At 41.2% G+C, this 24,510-nt stretch overlaps 2 protein-coding genes across 2 annotated transcripts; one reads left to right on the forward strand and one right to left on the reverse strand.

The window, feature by feature from the left end:
* The first annotated feature begins 1,809 nt into the window (after positions 1-1,809).
* Positions 1,810-10,471, forward strand: ucma (upper zone of growth plate and cartilage matrix associated). Its single transcript, XM_022749158.1, has 6 exons — positions 1,810-1,901; positions 2,807-2,843; positions 2,880-2,902; positions 2,986-3,078; positions 8,317-8,415; positions 9,931-10,471. Exons 1-6 carry the CDS (start codon positions 1,844-1,846, stop codon positions 10,017-10,019), a joined length of 399 nt encoding a protein of 132 aa, XP_022604879.1. The 5' UTR covers positions 1,810-1,843; the 3' UTR covers positions 10,020-10,471.
* A 1,087-nt stretch (positions 10,472-11,558) lies between these two features.
* mcm10 (minichromosome maintenance 10 replication initiation factor) lies at positions 11,559-23,060 on the reverse strand. The gene is made up of 18 exons (XM_022749570.1): positions 22,949-23,060; positions 21,508-21,559; positions 21,131-21,430; positions 20,795-21,013; positions 20,504-20,665; positions 20,165-20,375; positions 19,887-20,052; positions 19,382-19,549; positions 16,836-16,952; positions 16,519-16,715; positions 15,435-15,529; positions 14,399-14,512; positions 13,792-14,286; positions 12,923-13,053; positions 12,630-12,743; positions 12,298-12,443; positions 12,151-12,193; positions 11,559-12,055 (listed from the first exon to the last, which is right to left on the reverse strand). The coding sequence occupies exons 2-18, from the start codon at positions 21,512-21,514 to the stop codon at positions 11,972-11,974; spliced, it is 2,769 nt and encodes a 922-aa protein (XP_022605291.1). The 5' UTR covers positions 21,515-21,559; positions 22,949-23,060; the 3' UTR covers positions 11,559-11,971.
* Positions 23,061-24,510: the final 1,450 nt, after the last annotated feature.

Genomic DNA, 24,510 nt, shown 5'->3' on the forward strand with positions numbered 1-24,510 from the left:
TCCTTTGAGGGAATCAGGGGTGTTCAAATTGTAAACTGACCGATTTACCTCACCATATCCCAGTTTAAGTTTAGTGAACTTTGACCAGCAAACTCAAATTTAACCTGTGATGCAATGGAAATACACACACACACACACACACACACACACACACACACACAAACAACCCAAACTGGGAACCTCTTCCACCTACAGAAAAAAAATGGCCACTGACTTCCAGGCTGAGTGTTTGATACCTGGCTGCTGGTGAGAGACGTGTCCTCCTTTGTGTCAGCTCATCCACAGATACCAGACAAGTTGAATAAGATTTTTAAATGATTTTGAAAAATCTTCAGGAAAGTGCTTCATCTGATACTGACTTGGCCTCAGATGAAACAAGCTTGAAACGAGTTTTTTTTTTTTTTTTTTTTACCCCTCTCTCTTTAAAAACAACTTGCAGGAAACTGCAGCTTGTGGCTCTGTCTGCTGGTGTGACTACTTAATGAGTTGCAGCAGCAGCAGACAGCCTCCCGTTTCCTCAGGTCTTTATTCCATCCTGACTCCCTTTTGTCTCTGAGAATTAGAAACAGAAACAGAACGCCGTAGTTACGATACTTTCCTCAGGCAGATCGCTTCTTAACTCTCTGTGAAAATCCTATTCAAATCTAGAAACGGTTAGTTGGATATAATTCATTTAAATTTCTGCATATTTAAAGCTGCTGTAAATAATATAGTGCAGTAGATAAGCTTGTACTGTATGTGGAAAGTATTGTGCATTATGACTAAAGCATGAAACTTTCTCCAGTGTTTCAATAAAGCATAAAGTTCATATTTAGACGTGGAGGCATTCCAGATGTGACCTCTGGGACGGGGCAGAGCCCCCTGGAGTAATGAGTGTGGTCCAGACCAAACGAGCATGCTAGCTTCGGATTAGAATGTTCACTAATGTGCTAGCTGGTCGTGTAATTTCATAGAAGACACAGCAGAAGTTGTCAGTGTTTTCAACAAACTATAGCTACCTTAACACCTGGAAATGGTGAGGTCTGCAGTCCCCCTGCAAAATTGGTGCTCAAGGCAAAATTATGTTACAAGGCCGTAACAGTAAATATGCATCTTTATGCAATTTTGGCAAAGATATACATGATTATAATGGAGAGATGGGGCAAAAACTGGAAGAATGCAATGTGGAGGTCAATGACCTCTCAGGGTCACCAGAGGTCAGATACAAATTGCCTCATTTTCTGAAATGAAACCTTGGAGTACGTAGATCATTTGCTGAAACTTTCATGCTTTGGTCATAAAATGCACAATTGTTTTGCCTACCCGCCCCACTAATACTTTTATATTTATATTGTCTCAGATTTGTGAAAGAGGTCAATTGTAATGACAAACCCGCAGAGAAATATCACTAATGAAGCAATTTATTGTCTTTCAGCTCATTGTTTTTAATTATCTGTCCCACAAATATTGGTCATTTATTCATTTTTAAAACCATTTGCTGTATCTTTTTGTCCTGGGTTCATTTGGGCCTCCCTTTGTCCAGGGGCACAGAGTTCTCTCCTTTCATTTATTACCAAACCCTGGTTTCCATTCAACTGCCCTCTTCTTTTGATTCACCATCATTCCTCCCTTTCTTCCTTCCTCTCTTCTTCTTCTTCTTCTTCTTCTTCTTCTTCTCATCTCTTGGGGAATTGAAATTCCAGCAGCTTCCCTCCCTCCCTGAAACTTTCTCCCCCTCTTTCTCCTCCCACTCCCTTCCTCCCTTCCCTTCCCTTCCCTTCCCTCCCCTCATCTCTCTCTCCTCTCTCAGTTGAGTTAGGTGTGCTGTTAAATCCAGTACAGTTCTTGCCTTGGTCTTTTCAAGATGTCCTGGACTCGAGTCTTTGTCCTCTCTCTCCTCACCACCCTCCTCATCCTCACCTGTGAGTATCATGTGTGGGTGGGGGGGTGGGGGGGAGTTTATGGGGGAGGAAGGGTATTTTGGGGTTATGCATCCTCAGGGGAGATGAGCACTGACATTTATTAAGCTGGAGGCACTTTCTGACTTGAAGCTGACTATAGACCTTTTCATGTCAGAGTTCATTTAATTATAATAATAGTGAATTTGTTGATCCCAATCTCAAAACAAGTGATGATTGGTGCATTACATGTATGATTTATATATGAATTTTATATATGAATCAAATTTTTAAATAGTGTTTTCAAAGGTGAGTCTGGCAGGTAATGAAAGTAAATTTGACTCGGACATGTTTCTTGAAGTTTTTTCTAAGTGAAGTTACGTTCAGCTCTGGTTCTGTTCAGTTTGGTCGGTTGCCTGTTCAAGCTCCACTGCTAAAAAGCTGCTGATTTATTCAATGTGAAGATTAATTGTCAGAAGATTGGTACTGAACCCTTCTACCACAGCGAATAAAGTCAAATTTGGATGATGGCTTTGCAAGACTACACATCCTGTGATTTTGGATAATTGTGGATAATTACAGTTGTGACTATTTTGATCCTGTTTTCTTTCTGCCACATTAATAATTTATAAAGGAACCGTTGAGGCTCAGATAACCTTCCATACACTGGTGAAGTTCCCCAGTAATCCGACTCCTGTGAAAATCTGAGTTGTCATTTTCATGTGTTGTTTTTTATTTCTTTTTTTCGTAGATACAAAATTTTACTTGGCTTAATTTAGAAAATTTCATGATCTAGTGTATGAGCAGTTGGGATCGTACATTAGATACCCAGGGTTTTTGTGTAAGATTGGTCTCATCAGTATAATATAAAGACAAAAGGATGCTTCACTATAAAAAGGTTATATAATAGTTTCTCCTTTTGCCCTCAGTTTCCCGTGTGGTGGAAAACGCAGCAGTACGGGACGACGACGACGACGACAACGACGACAACGACGACGACGGCACAAAACCAGCCAATCCTAGAGGTGACGCCTGTCCAACACTGTCCAACACATTGCTTCGCATGTCCTCCGTATGTGACCTTGAACTTCTGACCTCTGACCCTCAGGTACGGCGCGACAGGTGTTCATGCGTGGGTCGGACGCCTCCAACTTCTTCAGACGCCGCACTCGCCGCTCGACCCGATACTATGAGCTCGTAGGTACGTTCCAATAAGTACTTTTCCATCTTTGTTCAAGTTCTGCTGGCAAAGTCTGCAACAGCTGGAAGGTGACCTGTGTGTTTTCATGCTAACGTTCAACATCGAGAGTGGATGTCATTTTTGTAAAACGGTGGAAGACGTGATTTTGAAAGCGAGTTTGCACCTGACCGCCAAGATTAATTCAAGCGGGGATTTCTTCTCTGACACTTTTTCATCTCAGGGAGGGAGGACCCGTCTGTCACCTCGCCGACAGAAAAACCAACAGGACTTTGAGTGAAATGTTTGGTTTGTGGTTAGAGGACGGGGGCGGACAGCTGTATTTATTTACGTTTGGTGTTACGCGCGGTTGATTTGCTCGAGTGGTTGATGTGGCCACACTGCGGACGGTCTTAAATACGGCATGTTTGGCCTCCCGTACAAACTTGTGTGTGTGTGTGTGTGTGAGCTTGTGGGGGAGTGTTGGCCGGTTTATTGGTGTCTAGTTAAATTCTGAAGATGATATAGTTTGAGGTTTTGACTGAAAGCTGTGAAAGTTAAAGAGAGAAACAGAGGCAGAGCAGTGGAAACTCAAGCAGGTGTTGTTCTATACAGTAGCAGCTCTTACACACACACACACACACACACACACACAGACACACACACAGACACACACACAGGAGCTGGAGGCAGCAGAAGGAGTCACAGGGTAGTATGGAGCAGACTCTCTCAGTTTCTCAGCACAATAAGCTCATTATTCCACTGCCAGCCATCAGTACGATGCACATCGCCAACACACTTCAATCCAAAAAGATTAAACACCGAGATGAGAGGTGTTTCAGGACAAAACTTGCAAACACAAAGGAAATTATCATCAGAAATATCTCTAAATCAGCAACTAAAAACAGATTCATACGCCCATTTAGCTGAGATGAAAGCATGGAAATGGACAAACTTGCCAATATTCAGCTGCCGACAATGATTTCCATCATTTCACTCAAGTATGTGTCTCAATTTCTCTCTTTTCTATTGGAAAACCCCTCAGAGAAGCACATGTGTGCCCCAGAGCAGACCTCCAGAGAGAGGCTGTGGGCAATTTCACCTTGCCCACCCATCAGAGTACCAAACGTTGTCTTGGCTTTGTAAAAACACACACGCATTCCTGGAAGTCTATTTTGTCCCTTGCCAGTGCAGTCCATGAGAATGTGAGCTTCATGAGTCTGTGTAAAGGACTTTTTTTTTCTTTTTCTTTTGTTTTTACAAGAAAAGCGATGAGCAGGTCGCTAAGACTGGAATGTAAGGAGCAATTTACTCTCAGCTTAAGATACAAAAGTGCATTATTGACTAAGAGAAATCCCCCCATTACACACCATTATTTAAAAGACAACATACAAATCAGATAGATGCAATATTGCATCCAGTATATCTTTTGTTGCATTGCAAAGCAGGGGATCGCCACACCTGATACTACATCCATTAATGTGTGCACAAAATTTTGGCAATCTATGCAGCAGACGTTGAGAACGACCAACCGACTCCGCCAAAAAGAGAACGCGCCGACACGTGGAGACAAGAGAAGGAGCTATTACTTGAAAATAGTGGCAGAGGCAGAACGAATACTTGTTAACAGACAGGTCATTTTTACACAAGAAGCTGGTGTGAAGGTGCATGTGAGCCATGTTTCCTACAGTACAACTAAGCTACAAATCATTGGCCTGTTTGGAGGGAAGATGAGTTTGCAGAGTAGATGGTCTGTGTGTTTACATGATATGTGGTGATGTAATCCTATGGAGGTAAATTTGTTTCAGTATTATTTGTGTGAACAGAGCAACAATCCGTGTGTAAATGTGTAATCTGTAAATTTAAAACACCTTCCACATTTACAAAAAATAAATTTGCCAATTCCAAAACATTTCTTGCAAATAGAAAACAGATTTCCTTTTCCAAATACACAAACACATTCCACAAGTAAAGAATGATCTGTGAATACATTCAATTAATTTACAAATAAATGAAAAGCATTTGTGAATATCTTCCCAACATTTACAACTTTCAAACAGACATTTGTGAATCAATTTTCTATTTGTGAAGCGAAAAAGCATTTGTATTACCTTACTATACTATGACTCTTTATACCTTACTACACTATTACATTTTTCTGTCTCTATGACACTATGACATTTTTATGCCTTTCTATACTATGGCGTTTTTTCATGACTTACTATACCATGACTTTTTATGCCTTACGATAGTATAACTTTATGCCTTACTATACTATGACGTTTTTATACCTTACTATAATATGACTTTTTTATGCCTTAATATACTATGATTTTTTATGCTTTATTGTTACTTTTTATGTCAGAACGGGCATTGGACCTCAGAATAGAGACAGAACACAAAACACTTCAGCAATAACAGTGCAAGGAAGTTTATTGGGGAAAAGTCAATAGTGACGGTGAATGTAGAGGGGGAGTGGGTCCGAGGAATCCAGGGGTCTAGTGAGTACACAAAGCAGGAGTATGGAAGACACTTGAGACCAGGGGCAGGTGAGTGAACACACTCTTGAAACACGAGGGACGACTGGAGGCAGGTGGGTGGTGTGGTGTGGTGTGGCAGCAGAGTGCAGCAGGATCAGCAGCACACAAATCAGGAAGTCTTCTGAAGCACAGGAGAACAAAGAGGTAATACAGGCAAAAACACTGGGGAGATCACTGAAACACTAGGTAACCCTGTAGTCACACAAACTAATCAGAGCGGCGGGGAGAGTAACTACCACAGTGAAGAGCGGAACACTGTGGCCACGAATGGATGGATGACCGCGGTAGATATACTGCAGATGATGAGTGATAGATTGCAGGTGTGGTGGTAAGATGCTGTCCAGACCACGCCTCCGCTGAGTCACCTAATGTCAGCAGGAGCACCCAGACACACACACACACACACAGGGGAGGGGAGACAAACAGGAAAGGAGAAAAAACACTGGGAGACACAGCGGGACTGTGACACCTTAGTATACTATGACTTTTTTATGACTTACTATAAAATGGCTTTTCATGCCTAACTAAACTATGATGTTTTTATGACTTGTGTATTTTACTCCAATCTGCTCCCTAGGCAGAGAGCTGTGAACTGTGCATGAACTCTGGACAGAGGGCTGAAGCCCCGCCTCTAGCCACGCCCCCCCCCCAAATGCCAGTAGGCCTGGAGAAGGTAGACTTGGTCAGCACATTTGTGGCCCAATTAGCAGGATGCTGTTCCTGTGTTTAATTCAACATATGTACAAATGTGTGCATCACTCTTGACATAATTTGGTTAAAGTAAAGTAAAAGAATATACATGGCATTCCTTTTTTGGAGTTTTATCAAACCAATACACCGTTAATGTACAAAATGTGAACATCAAAAGACTCCCCGAGGCGCCAGGCAATGGCTGTGAGAAATCCCCATGTCTTATTATACTGTCGGTTTTTTTTATAACAACCTGTGCGGAGGAGTTCAACAGAAATCTCTCAGAGCAGTTGAACAGCTTCTCCCCGCTCTGTGTGATGTCACTCACTTTAACTGCGAACATTTCGCCACGCCCACACAAACGTACAAATCTGGAAAGATCCAGAAACGTTCATGAAACCCAAACTGACTCTGTGTTAAAACTATGAATGGGATTTCTGTAGAGGTAAATTTGTCTCAACGTTTGTCTTGAATGGACTGATTACAATAAACTCAGTGGTAAAGAAGTGACACCGGTTATCTCTCTACAGGTTGAATGTGGTCTGTTTCCAATGTATCTTCATCATCACAGTGTAAAAAATCCAGCACCCTGCTGTCATTCCCACAGTCCGCAACATGAATGTTTTCTGTTGCCACGGGAACAGGTGCCGGTTTAGTAGTTAACGTTAGCTTAGCCTACATATTAGCAATGAACAATAAAACTGCAATACATAATTTCTTAACTAAACAATCATCAACACCAACAGCCATACCATCAAAGACCTTAACCAGGTCCTGCCACTTCAAATCTTACAACCGTCAACGTAGTGCACATTACTTGTGGACAATTATTTTGGGAAAACAATAAATACATAGAAGACTATGTGCTCTTAGTATGAAAAGTTGAAATGGCGTTGTCTTCCAAAAGTGGCCGAGTGATACGAGTCACTTTTGGTTCAGACGGGCGGAGAGTTTGGTTCAAAACTCTGTGTGTGCAAAAGCGTAGAACTGAGCTCCACAAATGCTTTTTCGCTTCACAAATAGAAAATTAATTCATAAATGTCTGTTTAAAAGTTGTAAATGTTGGGAAGATATTTCATTTATTTGTAAATGAATTGAATGTATTCACAGATCATTTTTTATTTGTGGAATTTGTTTGTGTATTTGGAAATGGAAATCTGTTTTATATTTGCAAGAACATTTTTTTTTTGTATTCGTGGAAAGTGTTTTATATTTACAGATTACACATTTACACACGGCTTATCGACCTGTTCACACAAATAATATTGAAGTAAATGTACCTCCATAAAGTCCCCACATTTATAAGCCAGGTGTAACTCATGTTAAAGTGAGGGGGAAAACACAGACGGAGTAGTAAAGTCTAATATGTACAGTGGCTGCCCTGTACCTGTACCTGTGGGGATGTTTGTTTTTGTACAGAGAGGGAACAGGAGGGAGGGTTAGGTGTTTACACAAATATCTAATATGTTACAGCAAGTAGTGTGGGTTACCCATATGTATTTGTTTTCAACACCTCACTAGACCAGTATACGCTCTTGCATTTCTAATCATTGTGTAAACATGAGGTGCTTGTGCGCGCAGACACCTAGCAGCTACGACCTCAGAGGTGATTCTGAGCACCGCGATTGCGTCACCGTTGTGCAAGATACAGTCATGAAATTTTACAGATGTTTGACAGTTGACATCAAAATGAAGGCCACGTTCGAGGATAGGTGTGGTCCGACCCATGAGCACTGAGTACTTATGTAATAATATAGTAATGAGTACTGAATGCTCGGCCCGCTGGTGTCATCCAGTGATTCAATAGTTAATAAGACTCTGCAGCCGTGCTAGCAGCTCTGTGAGGCTGTACTTTAGCACAGCATTGCCTTCAAGCCAAATGTCAATCTGCCACTAGCATTGCTCAAAATCACACAGCAGATGATACATCAGGTTGTTTAAGGAGGAAACAGTAATGTCTCCCTCTGCTTCCATCTGTCAGTATTGTGAGTGGGTGAATACAGATGAAGTTCCTGTCTTCTTCTCTCCACAGCTGAGCAGAGGGTAAAGATTGCAGCGAGTGAGCACAGGAGGGAGTACAACGAGGAGCAGAGGAATGAGTACGAGAACTACGCCGAGGAGGACCGTGACGGTAAGACATGGATGCAGCTGCTTTCGGTTCTAAAAAGGAACAAAATGGCGGTGAAACAAAAGTAGAAACAAGTTCCTATAATGGAGAAATGATCCTCCGTGAATCCCTCATTTCCCCCTTTCCACAGTGGGCTGAAAATACCAACATTTAACATTCAAAATACATCAAAATCACTCCACTCCAAGATGGTGCATAGAGACTGTATATCAATTAACACGAATTAATGCCAACTTTTTGTATCATGTTGTGAGGTCTGTCCTAAGCTGATCCTTGTGGAAAACCTGAGATATACTTAAAGGCCAGTTGTCACGAGAGGGCTCGAGAAAGAACACAGGGAGAGAAGCCAGAGTTCTAGTTTGGATCTTAAATGAACCCCTCTGCAGCCTCCAGCCCGCGTACCGCAGCAGATTGCCTGGGACTCCACACCAATTCAAAGTGTTCATTTGTGGTTGACCCCAAGCTGACAATCTTCCCTGTGGTTGTCTGTCCAGTGTGAAATAGTTGCAGTGACAGTTTCTAAACTAAGAACTGCTAACCATAAAGATGCGATTGGGTTTTGCATGTCAGGTACACAGTGTTTTGGGAGATTTGGTTCAGTGACTTATTATAGGAAAACAAAAAGATCTCCACCAGCTAGCTCATTGGTCACATTACATAATAGCGTAATGTCACTTATAACGATTATTTTTTCACATCTCCAGATTGTTGCATTTACTCCATGTCAGCACAAGGAGAACAACAAAAATACATCACTATTCAAATGCATAGATGCATTATTCCAACATAATTACCATTGCTGCAAGCCTAACCAACTTACTGTTGGTTTCATCAAGTGGGAGATATCATTAGCTAAAAGAAATTCCCAGTATCTTATTTAGGACCAGGAGGTTGCTACATGTATGCTAACGGTTGCTAAATGCCAACAATTTATAGCACTAGTATTAACCCTAATACCAACAAGGATATCTTAGCAAGATTTGGTTATTCCTGGTTTTTTTAGGGAACTATTTGTAAGTTTAGCTGTTGCTACGTAGCTACTGATCGTAAGACCCACCTGGGCGCTGGCAACCGGTTTAAAGCTTGTGTGAAGCAGCAGATCAACACACATTACAACATAAAGGCATAAACTTTTGTCAATATTGACATACTACACATAGTTAGCACAGATGAATTCTCCACAATTCAACTGTTCAGTTCATTTTACTGAAACGATGAGTACAAACGTATAATTAAGGGTGTATTTGTTTTCGTTAGTTTGCTACCTAAGAATTGGGAGTGTCCCCACAATGTTCTGTCGAGTTTTCGCTCTGGGAGGGTCAAGTCAAGACAGCAAGTGCAGCTATTCCAAAAATCTGATTGGATAATTTAGGATAAATGAGGCTAAAATTAGAATTGGAAGAGAAAAATATATGTATATGTAAACCCCCCCACACACACATTCCTTATACCCATTTCAGGAAGTTGGCATCCCTTTACAGCTGCTTTCACTGAACTTCTTTCTTGTTTAATCCACAGAGGTAAACGAGAGATCGAGGGAGACAAACGAGCAGCTGCGAGAGTATAACTACGATGGCCTCTATCCTCGCTACTACTGGTTCCACTGAGCATACTCCGTCAATGGAGCAGTGGTGACACTGCCATCACCTTTACCAAAGGTGATTCCTGACATGTTGACAGCAAGTGCTACAGTTATCGCCATATTTTTCCTACTTCAATTTACAAGACAAAAAGTTCTTTCCTTTCGCTTCATTTTTATACACCCTAAACTGTGCAATGTGTGTCTCCATGTCAAACTGTAAAGTGTATTCAAAGTGAACTCTTTGTATTGTTAGCTAAACCTTATCATATTAAATGGAGGTTATATATTTTGCATGCTTGTTTTTACTGCCTTTTACATGTACATAGAAGCTACACAGTGTCCTTTATGTCAGTGTGATACATTAGCAATAACTCAACCTCTTATATAAAGAATTGACTTGATTTACCAGAGGGGGATTATAGTTTTATATTTGCTAAGAACCTGACTTTCTGACATTTCTTTAAGTCAAAATGACAAATAAAGATGAGTTTTTCCTGACTCCCAGTGTGTGTGTTTTAACTCCGGCGAGCCCTGTCTGGTATTTGGAGTATTTAAAGGGAGGGAGGCAGAGTGGAATAAAAGAGAAGATGAGGTGAGCTGCAGAAGTCGTCAGGCTGAAATGTATCCCACATTCCAGAGTGGAAATATTAGACACAAACTGGGCAAAGAAGAGACGGAGAAGGCAGTGAGAGGAGGAGAAAAAAAAGAAGAAGCAGCAACGGGATAATGAGCACAAATGAAACCCTCAAAATGATGTGGCATGGCACTCTATACTTACTGATCACACACTATCATATGCAGAGACCTTATTTTATCTTTATACTGTGATTCCACTTCAGACCTTTCCTGTTTAAGGCCATGTGGATTGGCTCAGAGACTTGAGTGAAAGCCACCTGGCCTAAGCAGTCATGGGGCCAACACATGGAGACAACACATGTTAGAGGTTTGTGTCCTGATACAGGAGACTGGTTCACTCACTATGAACCAATTACCTGTTAATGAAACATAATCAGCAGTAAGTATCTAGCTTCTTATAGGCTGGATTGTAATAACTTCACACTAATACAATAAAGAAACACATTGTTATATAAGCAACCTGCCTAGTCTTTATACCTCACTGGGTCCTACATTTCCCAGAGTACCTTTCAGTAAGCCAAACAGGAGAGGCATGAAAATGCTGCCTTCAGTCAGTGGTTGAATGCAGGACAAATAAACACCTTTAACGTGAGGTTTCAGTGTCTCTGATGACCATCACACTCTTTCAAACTCAGTCTGTCTCTTATCTGCTTTGTATCACGTGTTGAAACGGTTTGTCTTACCTGAATCACAAAATAAACAATGAAAAAAAAAGATTTAATATCATTATTTTAAATTGAGGAACATGTTTACCATTATACACTGATGTCATTTCACTACATATTTAGACCTTCCATAGATTTGCACCAGAGGTGGGGGACTTGAGTCACAAATTGGAGGAGTTAAGACCAACACTGATAAAAGACTTGACTTGACTTTGACTTGGTTTCACGACTTGAGACTTGACTCGAATGGATTTGACTTTTTTTTTTTAAATTAAACATTTGCATTTTTTTTTAGATATTAAGCGACATTTCGTTTTTGAAACATGATTAGGTGATTTCTAGTGCCATTCCCACAAACCTGGCAACCTACTAGGATGCCGCAGACCTGCAGCGGCCCGCAAACAAACCAGAGACTTGATCATGTGTGAGTTACTCTCACCTCTGCTCTGCACCAGGATCTGTGTTCAGCTTTTCTTCTCTTGTGTTTTATCAGCGGCAAACTGAACAGAAATATGAAACGTTTCACGTGAAACGTCGCAAAAAGTATCACTTTAATCAGCTTATTTCAAAGCATAAGCACCACCATAATCAACACAACAACATCAGACTTTAAAAACATAATTGATGTAGACATAGAAATCTAAATACACATTCCCTTAACAACTAGTTTGTGTTGTCAATTCATGCTGTTGAGGAACTTGGCTTGCTCCTCTCCTCGAGGCAGGAGAAGCTCTCCACCGATCTTTGGTCCCTTTTTCTCCTGCAATAAAACGTCAACAACATCAGCCCTGTTCTTTCACAGCAATAAAACATATTTTTTCTTTTCGTTCAGAGAGTCAGAAAGAAATTTTTTACCTTCAGCATCCCGTCACGCTCCCATTTAAACAGACCACAGTTACTGGAATGGTAAAACATTAGATATTAGAGAGGCAGAAAATCATCATTATCATCTTCCTGTCTGGAATAAATCTCACATATTATATCAAAGTTTCCATGTCTGACCTGCAGTGTTTGTGCGGCAGTCTGTCCAGAGCGATGGCTCTCTGTCCACAGGGACATTTGAAGAAACGTTTGACGGAGTCGTGCCACCGTAGATCATGATTCTCCTCCACACAGCGATCCGCCGGCTTAAAGTAGGTGTAACTACACTGGAAGCAAGGGAACGTGGGAAAAAAAACAGCTTACTTTTCAAACTTTCGAGACACTCAAGCATTTCCACCATGCTCTCCTTTATTATTACACTCACATACGAACGTCAGCTTAAAAGATAAATTATTTAATTTATTTTTTTAAATTAACATCACATACATTTGTTTATCTAAGCTGCTCAGTACCTTTCTGCAGGTGACGGCGCGACACTTCATCTCCCTGATGCCCTTCATCTTCTCCTCCAACTGCTCCTTCTTCACCAGAGCATCAAAGTAGCGTTCCTGCAGCTGGTACTCTGCCTGAAAGATCCAGATACAAGCTTCTTTAATTCACACACACACACACACACACACTTTATGATGTTTAATATGTAGAAATGGATCTAAAGTAAAAAAAATAAACCAGAGGGAAATCGGATCTCATCAAACTGAGCTATGAAAAACACATTTGAATAGATGCTTGATGCCGCTGGTCTTACCGCCTGTAGCGCGACCCCGTGACGAGATTTGGCGTTGAGGATCTTCTGGAACTCCTCTGACTGAATGTACTGGAGCTGATCTCGCTTCTTCTTCTGGGCTGGCTCCTCATCCTCATTATTGGACGACTCACCTGCAACAGGTAAGTTAAAGGACAATTAGTAACTCACTTCATGTAGGATTTAGTGTAACAGAGGGTAGAATGTTGGTTAATGTTGTTCAGCATAAATGGAAGAGCCATGGAAACAAATCTGTCTCACCAGATTTTGAAATTTGACAGCCTGTGAATTTCTTTTTTTGCATTGAAATTATGTATCTTTGTGATTTGAATTCAACTCTTGAAATTTTTTAATAACTGATTTTACTGTTATTTTTTTAAATGTTCACAATTTGAATCCTACATATTCAAGTTGCTCAAATTCAATCAACGTCCAGCCAATCAAGTTACGCTCCATTGGTCATGTGACTGACGCTGAACTGATGTTGAATTTTTCATTCTGAATTTGTGAACACTGAAAAATAACAGGGAAATGAGTTATTGAAAATTTCAAGAGTTGAATTCAGATACATCAGATACAAGATAAAACACCTAGCTCGTGATTTGTTCAGCTGATTTGGCTGCTACAAAAATTAGCATATGAAATCTTAACATGAATTTTAACCCACCTACTGTGTATTACTGCTGAAAGCAAGCAAATATATTAAAGTAAATAGATTATTTGTAAACTGCTATGTTATTTATTCATTTTATTTTATGAAAAAAAAAAAAAAAAATCAACACTACATACAAAAAAAAAGTGTGTGTGTGTGTGTGTGTGTGTGTGTGTGTGTGTGTGTGTGTGTGTGTGTGTGTGTGTGTGTGTACATGTACCATTGGGCGAGGTCAGATTCTTCTCCACCCGAACGCTGATCTCACTGCTGTTGTTCCTCTTCCTCTTCACTGCGTTGGGGTCTTCTTTTTCCAGCCCTGCCCCTTTAGCTCTCAGCTTCTTCAGAGCAGCCATCTTGGCGGCTGATAGGCTGAGAGCGCTGGGAGGAGGAGCTGAACGGGGGCTGTTCTCAAAAAACAGGATGTCTTCGCCCTTTGAGAAGCCTCGGCCCAGGGTGGGCGTATGTGGCGCCGCGGGGCTCTGGGTGGATTTGGGGACCTCGGAAGCTGCTTTCGGGGACATCAGACCCTCTCGGCTCGGTGGTAAGGATGACGACCCGGGTCTGGCCCTTTCTGAGTTCTGCAGCACCCTTTTCTGGATCTCATCCGCCCTCCGTCGACGGCTCTCCAGAAGCTCCCGCTGCTTCTGTTTCTGCTGCTTCAGCAGGTCTGAGGCTGAGATGGACTGAACTGGAGCTCCAGTCGGATCCTTGGAGACTGAGGATGGACAACGGGTTCATCAAATTGTTTTTTTTTTTTTTTGCAGCAAGAACCTTGAATGCAACACAGACAGCAGTCAAAAGCACAGGGATATTTCCAGGTTGTGTACCTGATTGGCTGCCATGTGCTAAGTGCTTCTTCAGCTGCAGAGCTCCAGGTGTTGGCATCGACATCAGGCTCTTGAATTCGTTAGAACAACCTGAAACTTCACCGGTCTCTATGGCTAAAAGAAAAAAAAAAACATTTAATACAGAATGTCAAAGCACAGAAAAATGTTTTGGAGACTATTTTAGCTGTAAAACCTAAAATATTTTTTAAAAAGACAACCAGACAAAATCAGGTTAAGAAGATAGTTCTCAACAAAACACAACTTGAGCCTTGTCCTTTAACCTAAATCTGTCACTTTAACAGACTGGCACCATTAGAAATACACTGAATTAACTATAAGTAATCAATGTACCCACGGATGTACAGACATCCACCACAACATGATGATTCTCAGGCAGGTTCTGCAGCAGATTTATGGATGTAACTAATGATCAACAATAAGTGAAAGTGACACTGAATCTAAAAACATGTGTTTCATGTCTGTTCAGATCTGACTGAGTTATGATTAAGAGAAGGAATGACACTTCTGCCGCACATTGCAACAAGTTGTCTGCATGAATGTGTCATAGCTGCTGCGGCTGATCGCGCTGATACGAGGCCCAAATCAGCAGAACAGATTATAATAACATCCAGCTGTTTCAGAACACCAGCATGAAGCCAGCCCTTTCTCCTCATACAGTATCTGTTCAACTCTCAGTTTGAAAACCTCTGGATTTGTTTTGTCTTTATGTATCTGTACTACATTTAAGCTTAGACCATATATATGCAATAGAGACTGAAGAATCGATTGGATCACAGTCAGAAAACAAGTGTTAACACGATTTATCAATTTGTCCGTGATCGCCAATTTTACGGCAATTTGCTAAAAATGTGCTGCTCACTCTTCACACACCGTGACGACTGACGTGTGTGTGTGGAACATGAGTGAAGTACTCATTCAAACAGTCAAATCAACTCAAGGCCTTTTTGGAGAGAATGTCCTGATTGTTTGCCTGAGTGTGTGTATCAGTGTGTGTGTGTGTGTGTGTGTTTCTTACCGAGCTTCTTGGCCTGATCGACCAGCTGAGTCGAGCCTTTCACAAACAGCTTGTCCAGAGTTTTCTGAATGGGTTTGTTCGGTTTGGTCGCTGTCCTGTAACACAGAAGACCTGTTACTGAAAGTGTCCTGAGCTCCTGCCCAGTCCCACACTGTGTTCCTGGCTTTGTAAGTCGCAGTTAGCTCGACTTCAAAACACACACTGCGAATACAGTTTCAGCCAGAGTCCAATTTGGATTGTGATCTCACTGTCTGCTGCAGTGGTAGTAGTAGTTTTTCAGTCATCACACATAACACAGTAAATACAAACAATACGGAGTAAGAGACAAGTCAACTGTCTATGTATTAAGTAGTGACTGAACAGGCTCAGGCCAAAGCAAAATGCTTATATATACACAGTAAAGTCCAGGTTGTCCTGCCGACCACATCACTGCAAACTTTCTGAAAATCACTGCATCATTCCAACTTTTCCAATTTTTCCCTCGAGCACATGAGCACCCAGGCTGAGTGTGCCTCTCTCTCTCTCTCTCTCTCCCTCCCTTCTTTCTCTTCTCTCTTCTCGAGGCAGATGGCCTCCCACCCTGAGTCTGGTTCTGCTTGATGTTTCCGTCTCTTTAAAGGAAGTTTTTCACGCCACTGTCGCCTAGCGCTGCTCTTGGAGGGAACTGGTGGGTCTCTGTAAATAAAGAGAAGGTCTAGACCTTGTCTATTTGAATTGTACTTGGAGAGAACTTCTGTTGTGAATTGGTGCTACACAAATAAAAATTGACTTCACTTTTATATGCCTGCCTGCATTCTTATCGGTTAAGCTACCCACCAATAGAAAAGAACATTTTTCACACTTGTAACCCTCAGAAATCTCTATAAACCACTTTTAAGAACCAATAGGAAATTAAACTTTTGTAAAAGTTGAGTTGAGTTTTTGATTGAAACCAACACTTTCAGCTTTTAAAATGACTGCATTCATTATTATTAAATTGCATAATTACCCTCTGTTCATTACAGGAAAGATTTGCAGTAAACTTGATAAGTTTGAAATGTCGTGAAAACACGTGAGGAAAACGGTGACATCTGACATCACTCACAGCGACGAGGCGCAGGCGGCTGAGGAGACGCCGCCGTAGTAGAAGCCGTCCTGACACAGCCGCTCTCTCAGGCCGCCGCCCTTCACTTTCACCTTGTTGGGAGCTTTTCCAGAGAATGTTGACTGCAGCTCGGCCCTCTTTGAGCTCATCTTCTTATACTGGGCCTTGACGTGGTACTGGCAGTACTGGCACTCGTACTGTAAACAACCATATAGAAACAAGTCTGCTGTAAAAAAAATAATGCAACGTAATGGAATATAATGGAATGCGGGTTCAGACGTGTACGACGCAGGCACAGCTTGAGAGGATGGACCCACCATGTTGACAATCTGGGAGCAGGGGTCTCCGTTCTTCTTCATGGCCTTGCAGGTGCCGTAGTCCTGAGCTTCACCCATCAGCAGCACCTTCTGTGGGTGGTCCACCGTCAGGCTGACCTGCACATGTTCAACACAAACTTTTATTTTCTGCAAGGGGAATCAGTTCACAATAAAAAGTAGTCTAAATCCAACAAACAGAAAATATTCTGTTGATTTGTCTGTTTTTTTTCAATTATTCTGAAGTCTTATGCAGATTGGGGGGCGAACCTTTCACTGTTATTTAACTGTTTCCAAAACATATGTTTGCTGCTGTTTTGCTGCAATTTCTTGTTACTTATCAACAGATACAATTTATCACCAAGGCTGTGCGCTTTGTAGTATTTGTCAACTCCAGCAAGGAGGTTATGTTTCCATGTTTCCTGTCTGTTTGTTCGTTTCTCAGCAGGATTACACAGAAGTACTGAGCCGATTGAACCAGGGAAGATCTCATCACACTTTGGGACAGATCCGGATCTTTTACTATGAATTTGAATTTTTCCTCTGAGCTCTGGTGCGTGTTGTTTGACGTCGACCTTGGCGGAGGTGTGTGCTCTCTCAGTGCCATTCTAGTTTTATAGATTAATGATGTGTTGACATTTTTATCTTCTTCCTAAATGTTTCACAACATTTGGATTTTCATTAAAACAATTGATTAGTCAATTGAAGGAATATTGAAAATAATCAGCTATTTAAGTTGTTTTCTCTCAGCTGTGAGGACCCAGTATCCGACAGTTTGGTTGGATAAAATAAATCACCTGAAAATCTGAAATTGTCTCATTTTTTCCCTTATTCTCAGACAATTTATGGACCAAACAACCAATTGATTAATCAAGAAAATAATTAGCAGATTAATCTGACACTGAAAAAAATCATTTGTTGCAGCCCTAAAATCACACTTTTGAAACTTTAAATGAACCCAGCTGATTAAAACTCCTTTCAGGATTTCAGAAAAAATAAAAAGCTGAAGAATCACAAGAACAAAAGGAGAAAACAATCAGTCCAGTCTTGAAGTGGTTTCCAGTCCACCTGGACCAACTGGGAAAACTAGTTCAAAAAACAAAACAATACACAAAGAAACACAAAGTTGTGCCTGAAACGCCAGAAGCTGTGACTGTTTTACTGCTACAGACTGAGGTTACTCTGAAAGCAAACTGCCCTCGGTGTGTGTGTGTGTGTGTGTGTGTGCACGTGTGGTGTGAAAATGGGAACCTTCCTCACCACTTTCTTCTCCTAACATGTCAGTTTATCATGCGACACTGACACCAGTGTCCCGACTGGCTATTTTCACTGAAACCACTCGTCTGTCTCCAGCTTTAACTGACGAGGCTTCAGCTGCCAAACCGTCAGTGACAAAAAAATAAAAAATAAAAAATAAAAAATCTTAAAACAGATTCAGTAAAACATAAATAAAACAAGGTCGTCGCTTCACCCTGAGTGAAAACTATTCATTCTCAACAGGAATGAAAGCGTCACATGTAATTTAGTTCTGACCCAGTTTGTTAGAATCTGACCAGGAAATATACAAAGTGGTGAAGTCCAGCTGTTTATAACATCAGCGGCATTTAATGTTGCATGTTAGAAAATAATGAATAAACAAACGCAGGGACTCTTGGTGATTTTACTGGTGTTCAAATCTGCCCTTGTCTTTGATTATACTTAAATGTTGCAAATTAAACTGTAATTTGGTCCCAGTTTAGCTTCTGACATTAAAATGTTTTGGAATTTTCCTCTCCTGGACCTCAACCTCTCATTTCTACCTTCATTCCATTGTGTGAGCCGCTGGAGACAGTTGTTGAACTTCAAGAGGAAGGTTGTGGATGCTTTTTAGCGGGGACCTTCACAAATGAAACTGGAATTGTCTGGTATTGTCATTCAGATTGTGTTTAGTTAAATGCCTTAAGATTAGAGATCCCGACTTGTGAGTGGAAAGTCACCGGTTTGATTCTCGGCGCAGGAAACATTTGGTCAGGGAAAGCGAAAGAGCAAGGTCCTGGATCTCCAAAGGTGGTGAATGGTGCAACTGACTGGAGGATCTTTACTAGTGTTATTCATAATTAAGCGTTAACTGACAATGAGGATTTTGACTGATTAACTAACGGTTAATTGGTTAAATATGTTGGGACATCAGATCTGAGCAGGTTTTCTCCACTGTGGGTCTGACAGTTAACAGACTGACTCCAGACTGACCCCACAGCTGTCCATGTGTTGCTATTTCTGAATGCAAACCAGTAGACAAGTTGTACGCTCTGCTGAGGACTGAGGTATCTTATTTTGAGGTTTAATGTCAGTCCAACTCTGTGTCACATGAGCAGTAGCCTGGCTGTTCAGATGCACATTCCTCCGCCGGTCAACAAGCGATTTTGCTCCTGTGCCCTTTTTTTTCTTTTCTTTTTTTCATGAATCACATGTAGAGCTGATCTTTATATTAACTTCTTTATATTAACTAAGAATTAATAAGGTTACAGCGATGACAGATTGCACTGGAAACTGTCCAGACTCTCACTCACCCCGTCATATCCGTCCTTCTGCTTCATGGGGTTCGGGTTGAGGAGTCCGATAACGGTGCCCGGCTCCGTCTTCCAGTGCTCTTTGTGGACTTCACCAAACAGCAACAGAGACACAAACACTTCCAGGTTATGGAGGTCATTCAGCTTCCAGATGCTGAAGGTTTTCCCCTGCGGAGAAAGTAGTGCTCAGTCAGGAATGTGACACTTCAAAGTATTTCCAATACATTTTAAGATTTGAAGTTAAATGCTAAAACTGCTATTTTTTTGGAGCTGGAGCCTTTTTTTACATGATGAACTATCATGGATTTTGTTAACAACAATAGTGTGGATGTTGCAAAGTTCGCAAAGTTAAAAAAAAATGACAAGCAAAACTGTAGAACTCTACAAGAAAAACATCCAGTAATTCACAGTTTGAATAAATGTGATTTATAACTGTTGACACATGACAGTATTCAGTTAAACACAGAGCTACAGTTCACGCTGGGAGGTTTGAGCATAGACCTACACTGCTGCTGCTCTGTGGTGTGGCCTTATTGACCAACACCGCAAACGTCACCCAGTCACTGTCCTCCAGTTTCTCCCGAGCCAAACGCTCCGGCACCTGTGACAGACGAATGAAACGGCGGTCCGCCATCTTGCGGTCCATCTCGCTGGAGGAAACCCGCGGTTTTCTGAAATTACAAAAAAAAAAAAAAAAAAAAAAAAAAAAGGAGCCTGGATTCAGATTGGGAAAGCCTAGATTCAAGTGTTGACAAGTCAGTCTCGTAATTTCTGTGTCCTGACCTGAGCCGCAGCCCTGAGTATCTCTCAACAGCCACGTCTTTAGGAAGAGGAGGAAGAGAAGAGGGTTTCGGCTGTCCTGCTGCTGCAGCTGGAGCAGCTCTGGTGTGGGAGGCTGCAGGTGAACGCAGAGGATTGGAAACCTTGCTGCTGCTGCTCTCTACTGGCTGGAAGGAGCTGCCGATCTTAATCTCCACCAGTGGCCCCCTATCTTCTGAGTGAAGAAAAGTACATTCAGGTAGCACAAGTAGTATGTCTGCACATCAGTCTTTAAGTTACAATGACAGAACTGTTGTTGTGATTCTGTTTTTTGTGAAAAGATGGTGTAAAGATTGGTTTTACCTGGTGATGTGCTGGGTTTGGGTTCATGAGCTACTCTGGGTTTGCGTTTGAAGGAGTCAGCGTTATTCAGCTGGTCAGAAAAGTCTGAAGACTCCTGGAGCTTCACTCCTCCTCCTCCTCCTCCTCCTCCTCCTCCTCTAACCGCAGTGGATGAAGACGTTGCTGTTGTCAGAAAACGAGGAAAACAGAAGCACAATCAACCTCTGTTCCCCTGTGTCATTATCAATTTATTTTGTACTTTATGTGAAAAATTAAACAGCAGAAGTTGCCAGTGTACAACACCATGTTCACCTGCTTGTGTCTTGGTCTTCTGTGAGGGAGCTGCTGGCTTGACCTGGGTCACTTTGGGGGTGAGCTGTCGGGGAGGTGTTGGTTTGGGGGCCACAGGTTTGGGAGCAGCTGAGCGCCCTGCAGCCCTGACTGGAGGGGTGGATGGGGTGGAAACCTTCTGACTCGCCTCCAGCTGCTGCTGCAACTTCTGCATCTGCTCCTGCATCTGCCTCAGCTCCTCTGAGGAGGGAAGACTCCAGTGGTGAACACAGACCGAACAAGCAACACTCAACTGAACCAAATGACTTTGTTCATCAACTAGACGCAGATTGAAGGAGAGACTGCTGTGGCACAAACCTTGTAAATCCTCCTTGGACCTGTTCAGACTCTCACTGGCTTCTCCTCCGCTTGCTTTTCCTTTAGTGTCCTTCTCCTCATTTTCAATGTCATCCACATCTCCAAAGAGATCTGACACCGTGTCCTCTGCCTCCACATCTCCCCCTTCTTCCTCGACGCCCTCTTTGTACTCTTCCTCCTCATCGTTGTCATCATCAAACAGGCCGTCCAAATCGTCGGCCTGCTCCTGACTGCCCTGATCTTCTGCGACACCCTCGCTCTCAGCCAGCAGCGCCGTCAGAATGTCCAGATCATCCTCACCTGTGCAGATAATAAGTGTAAAGGCGTGTTTCCCTGAACTATTAAAGCTTTTGTGTTTGAAATCTTCTGATACTTACTGTCCATCTTTGTGATGTTAATGGTGGGGCTGATTTCAGATGACCTGGTGACCTGTACAGGCAGAATGATAGGTGGAATGAAGGAGAGACTAATTCAGCAGCTCTTTTAGTTAAAATTAAATTCTCTCTAGAAGAACAAATGTGAAAGACATTTTGAAAACTGAGACACAATTAAAGTGTCAATTAAAGGTGTTCGGTAAGCAATGTCACTTCATGCTCCATAGTGGGAGTTTTGCATATGTAGCAGTAGCAGAGTACTGGTGGTGAGTGGAGCAGATTTTAGGCACCATATGCACAGCTGATGATCAAAAGACAAGGTTAAAATGTTCAAATGGAGTCAATGATGAAAACCCTCATATGTGGGTAAAAATGTCAGTTTCACTGTTTTTATCCCTAAAAAATTTATTAATTTAATTATATCAACTGTATGTTTCATAGTAAGTTTTCCTACATTCATTTTACTGTGTTATGAAACATCATCTGCTGCTACAACGACCCATAATATTTAATCTAATGCTGCATGATGTTGAATCACTGTTAGGCGACTGACATTTTTTCTCTCTAATCCATCCAATAGTGTTTGTTCACACCATATGTTAGAGGCTCTTCTTGTAGCTCTTTTTCAGCTGTAGCTCTAAATTTTTATATCACACCAAGCTAAACATTTCCCCATGTTAAACACACACACTTCTGTATAGTGTCCCAATGCTTTGAAGCAATTTCAAGTATGATTCCTTGTCTCTTCTTGCATTAGTAACTTAATCAAATCCCTATGTTTTCTATTATTTCTTCCAAGTATTACACTGGATTAAATAATACAAATTTATAAGACACTGATCATAGTTCAAGCCCTGTTTCAAGAGTTTCAACAAACATGGATTCCTTAGTAGTTGTGGTCTCTGACAGAAATGTCATTTACATTTAAAATGTCTGTTCAGTTCAGGTGGTACTAGCACGGACTCATCGCTGTCAGTTCTTGGTGTAGCCACATTTATCAAAGCACAGCACAAAGTGAGTGACAAGCTTTTGATACAAAGTTATCACCTTGTATACCAGCACCATATCCACAAAGTGTAACACCCAGTACTGCTATGTCTATCTGTCCAGTGCAGCACAGAACTGTGCAGGTAAAATATCTATAGAATCCCTACTGGAAAGAGATTTCCATCCTATTTCTGAGAGAGGAGTAAAGTGTTGGATTCAGGTTCATCCTCATGTAACTCGTCTCAGGTGAGGCCACGGTCTGGTTTAACGGGCCCGTTTAAACTGACATACAGTCAACATTTAACAAGGGAAACAGTTACTGAAGTCATGTCAACATTTGAGGAGATTAACACCATTCGTTTTTTTTACTGACTAGAATGAAACCATTGATCAAGTCTTTCATAAACCTTTAGCTTTCCATTACTTTTACTCTGACATAATGAAAAAGCAAACTTACTTCAGATTCTGGTTGTTCAGTTTTGGGTCCTTCACTGACTCTAATGTACCTTTGACCGCCTTTTAACGACGTCCAACTTGTTAATTAAGTGCTTATTTTCCAGTAATTAACATTACACTACGATATACACCATTCCTTACGTTATATTTCATAAGAATGACACATTATTGTCCTTTACAAGCTCCACTCATAGCGAGGGAAATCTAAACTGGCGCTAAACGGAGGACCCTGTTGTGTTGTCAAACGTCTGTTAGGTGCCCAACGATCTGCCTGACTGAAAAAAGAGGCGTCTGTGTCGTAGAGTGGCTTTTTTGACTAAACCCTGAGGAATGAATTTCTTAAAAATAAATATTCTTAAAGTTCTAAATACATTAACCAACATACATTTCTTCGGGTTTTAATTTTGTTGTAATATTTGTCCACGGCGAAACCAGGAGCCTAAAATCTGTGTTTACAAGACTAAGGCTCTGAGCCATGAAGGTAGTTTGCCCTTTAGTGTTTAAGTCACACTCACTGGGGTTGACAGATCTTGACACTGTCTAAACCTCAACCCTTTACAGTACCATTATAGCATTTAACTATCTATGAATTCACGCAGTTGCTGATTTGATCAAGATATATTTGCAGTTATTTACTGCATGTGTACAATAATAAATTAATTGCACATTGAATAGCATCACTTGGATTATATCATTAGTTTTATGCTCTGTGAATAATATGTATGGAGAAAATCCTTTCTGGGCCAAAAATTAAAACAAAGTGATTATTTTATTTATTTATTTTTCTTGCCATGCAAACTCAAAGCTCATGAATGTAGACTATAAAAGCCAAGAATTATTAGTATTAGTAGTAGTGTTTTTTTTTTTGTTTTTTTTTATTCCTGTGCCAAACTGTTTTTTTATGTCTTCACAGGATGGATGAAGACAGAGACCCAGTTCATACTGTCATTCTAGAGGACTTTACCAAGTACAGAGACTACAGTGCCTTTTACTTTTGTGGCATGACGATACTGGGATGCATCTATGGACCCAAAAGGAAGCATGGAAAAAAAGAGTGATGTTAAAACAGTCACTTCCACAGTTACCAAGTCAAAGATGGACAGCCACATTGAATACAAAATAAAAAATAAAAAGACTTTTCATATTAGAAACAAGAAGAAAGGATATCCAGCAAAGATCTCAATTGGGCACATCTGCAGATTGCCTGAAGATGTTGTGACAGCAAAGAAGTGTGTGATAGTTTGGCAAACCAAAGCCTGCTGCAGGACTTAGAAATGCGTAAGGAAGTGATGGTAGAAAACTGATTTTACATTTGCACAGAAGCACATACTGTTCATCCACAGATCATCAGTGGATATACCAGCCTGTAGTGGAGGCTGTCACCAGCAGCACAGATGCACAAGCTCTCTTCAAACACTGCGTTCAAACAAGTATGTCTGAGATTATACAAAGGACATGGCTACATGGTATTCATCACTTTATTTTTCAATTTTACCACTGCGGTTCGCCAAAGTCAGAAATGAGAAAATCCTCCACATCTGGGTTGAAATGATGTGACACACT

The sequence above is a fragment of the Seriola dumerili genome, unplaced genomic scaffold (genome assembly GCF_002260705.1).
Source record: "Seriola dumerili isolate Sdu_G_001 unplaced genomic scaffold, Sdu_1.0 BDQW01000138.1, whole genome shotgun sequence".
Taxonomy (NCBI): domain Eukaryota; kingdom Metazoa; phylum Chordata; class Actinopteri; order Carangiformes; family Carangidae; genus Seriola; species Seriola dumerili.